This window comes from Tenrec ecaudatus, chromosome 2 (assembly GCF_050624435.1).
Source record: "Tenrec ecaudatus isolate mTenEca1 chromosome 2, mTenEca1.hap1, whole genome shotgun sequence".
Taxonomy (NCBI): domain Eukaryota; kingdom Metazoa; phylum Chordata; class Mammalia; order Afrosoricida; family Tenrecidae; genus Tenrec; species Tenrec ecaudatus.
The window spans coordinates 294,742,231-294,745,376 of record NC_134531.1 but is presented as its reverse complement, the minus strand read 5'-3'; the positions used below and the strand labels follow the sequence as shown (position 1 = coordinate 294,745,376).

General features: G+C 47.2%; 1 protein-coding gene across 1 annotated transcript; it reads left to right on the top strand.

Moving 5' to 3' along the window:
- Positions 1 to 1,102: 1,102 nt before the first annotated feature.
- On the top strand, positions 1,103 to 1,843 carry LOC142441521 (ferritin light chain-like). The gene has a single exon (XM_075543473.1). The coding sequence runs from the start codon at positions 1,215 to 1,217 to the stop codon at positions 1,740 to 1,742; it is 528 nt and encodes a 175-aa protein (XP_075399588.1). The 5' UTR covers positions 1,103 to 1,214; the 3' UTR covers positions 1,743 to 1,843.
- The last annotated feature ends 1,303 nt before the right edge of the window (positions 1,844 to 3,146 follow it).

Below are 3,146 nucleotides of genomic sequence, written 5' to 3'. Positions count from 1 at the left end.
GAGGAATAACCATTTGAATTTTGTAGTGATTCACATTTATTTTCTATATCGATGAAATATTTCCCATTTTTCAGTTGTCACAGAACAAATAGCATCACGACTTACATATTATCTATCATTTGCGTAATTGATTTTATGTTCTGGTAAACTTTTCATCAGATTTCTGACAGTGTAGAATCGTTCCCCCTTTCTGAAAAGATGAAGATGCCTTCCTCCCCTCTGCCCACATGCAGCCAGCTCAGGGCTTACGGGTCCACAATGCTCTAAGGAATTAGTACCTGACATCCTCACTGAGGAGAATGCAGGCGTTGTGCACCCCAAGGACTGTAAAGCCTGCGGGTGCTGGAGGCCTTTCCCTCTGGAAGGAGAGTCTTGACCACCAAGAGAGTCAACTATAACAAGATGGCCCCAAACCATTCACAGCTGTGCTCCCTTAGCCCGGAACACTATAGACGACCGGCGAAAAATGCTGGGGGTCCAATAAGAAGTGTCTGGGATTAGTACATCCATTCACTTATTCAAAAACAACCTTATTGGCAAACAACTGTGAATATCATGGGCGAGAGAGGGCTTATCAATTATAAAACCAGTAAATAAATCATGGAATTGTCTTAGAGTGGCATCCTGGTGCATTCTAGGATCATCATTGGACTGCTTACCACAAGGTTAGTGATTTCAGTCTTGACAGAAAAGTAAAAGCAAGGGAAACATGAGGCTGTGGTGAGCATGTAAGTAAGAAAGGATGGACTTGCCCGTGGTGGCGTAATGGTTATGCATTGGGCTGCAAACTGCAAGAAATGATGAAGACTTTGAAGAGAGCAGTGAAGAAGTAGGAAAGGTGAACGATCATTGAAGAGCTATGATTGTAAGAAAGATGAATGATCATTGAAGAGCTGTGACTGGAGGAACAGATGAACTATCATTGATGAGCTATGATTGTAGGAAAGATGAACAGTCATTGAAGAGCTAAGATTGTAAGAAAGATGAACAGTCATTGAAGAGCTAATGGAAGCTCGCCCGTGGTCCCGAGGATCTGTGTCTTGTTCAACAGTGTTTGAACGGAACAGGTCCGGGGACTCCCTGCCGCCAACCCTCCGCCACGCAACAGGTTTCTTTCCGGAAGTAACTTGGGGACCAGCTTCTCGGCCAGCCCCTCCTCTTGGGACCAGCGGACACTTTTATTTGGCGTGCGGTGACCTCCAAACCGACGCATCATGAGCTCTCAGATCCGTCAGAATTATTCCGCCGACGCGGAGGCCGGCGTCAACCTTCTGGTCAACCTGCACCTGCAGGCCTCTTACACCTACCTCTCTCTGGGCTTCTTTTTCGACCGCGACGATGTGGCCTTGGAAGGCGTGGGGCACTTCTTCCGCGAGCTGGCGAAGGAGAAGCGCGAGGGGGCCGAGCGTCTCTTGAAGCTGCAGAACCAGCGCGGCGGCCGCACCCTCTTCCAGGATGTGCAGAAGCCGTCTCAAGATGAGTGGGGTCGAACCCTGGACGCCATGGAAGCTGCCCTAGCCCTGGAGAAAAAACTCAACCAGGCTCTTCTGGACCTGCATGCCGCGGGGTCCACTCACACCGACCCTCATCTCTGTGACTTTCTAGAGAACCACTTCCTGGACAAAGAGGTGAAACTCCTCAAGAAGATGGGCGACCACCTGACCAACCTCCGCAGGGTGGCCAGCCCCCAGGCCGGCCTGGGCGAGTATCTCTTCGAGAGGCTCACTCTCAAAGAAGACTAGGAACCTGCGGCGCCAAGCCACCTGCCAGGGGCCCTCTGCCTCCCCACGACCGGCCTTAGCCCCTCTGCCTGAACCGGTCCGCAGCGCCACCGCCCTGGAGCCCCTCCCCCCAGCTGGGGACCAAATGGAAACAATAAAGCTTCCTTTTGCAAAAAAAAAAAAAAAGAAGAAGAAGAAGAGCTAAGATTGTAGGAAAGATGGACAGTCATTGAAGAGCTATGATTGTATGATTGTAGGAAAGATGGATGATCATTGATGAGCTATGGTTGTAGGAAAGATGAACTATCATTGATGAGCTGTCCCCTCGGTACAAAGATGAGGCTGTTGCTCCTGGAAAGATTGACAGTGCCTGAAACCCCAGGATTGGCTCACGACGAGAGGAACTCAATTGGGTAGCAGCGATTTGGTTTTTTTGTTCTAGTGTTCATATACCCCAAATTGCTAGGTCTACATGTCCTACTAAGAACCCTGGTGGTGAAGTGGGTGATGTGTTTGGGTTGCTAGCTTCAAAGTTAGTAGTTCCAAAACACCAGCCACTCCAAGGGAGAAAGATGAGGCTTTGTATTCCCATGAAAATGTACAGTCTTAGAAATCCACAGAGTCCACTTGACTCTGCCCCATCAGGTCACTACGGGTTGCACTCAACTCCATGGCTGTGAGTTTGGTTTTTGAGTTATATGCCCTGGTAAAGATCGCCAAATACAATGTTACATAACATAAATAAATAAATAACCTGATTACCAATTTGTAAAACAAAACAAACACCCAGCAACCTATACATATGGGATTATATATCCATATCACATTTCTGATGTACTATATAAGAAGCTATTTAAGTGATTGCCATTGGTACTGCTCTATCGATTCTATAATTTCACATTGATTGAATACTTGTGCTGTGCTATTGTATGTTGCGAGTACTTGGTATACGTGCTCTCATTTTTTTCATTTCAAATTTCCTAAGAGAGGTCGTCTTTTTGGTTTGCATTTGAATGAAGTGGGGCACAGAGATACCATGTAACTTGCCATGGGGTGCACAGTGAGTCAGCGGCAGGACTGGAATGTGAGTTCAGACAGTCAGGATCTGGGGCACCGGCACACATCACGGTGGCACAGTGCCTCTGGTGCCATGGCTGTGTTACAGGTGCGGAAGCTGAAGGCTAGAGAGAGTAGGCAGTGAAGGGGGAGCCGAACTCCAGAGACCATATCTACGATGCGATATGGCTTCTCCTTTGGTGCTTTTGAGTTTTTCCTGAACAAGCGGATTCATTTTCAGATTTAAAACATCTGGACAGAAAATTACAAGCAAGGGAAGCAGGAAGTTGTTGTGAGAATTCAAGTAAGAAATAAAGAAGATGTGGGAAAGCGCAGTGGAGAAATAAGAGAAAGATTAAATATCATTGA

Bases quoted from the DNA above. Each gene is read 5' to 3' on its own strand.
- LOC142441521 (XM_075543473.1), top strand. From the start codon at position 1,215: ATGAGCTCTCAGATCCGTCAGAATTATTCCGCCGACGCGGAGGCCGGC.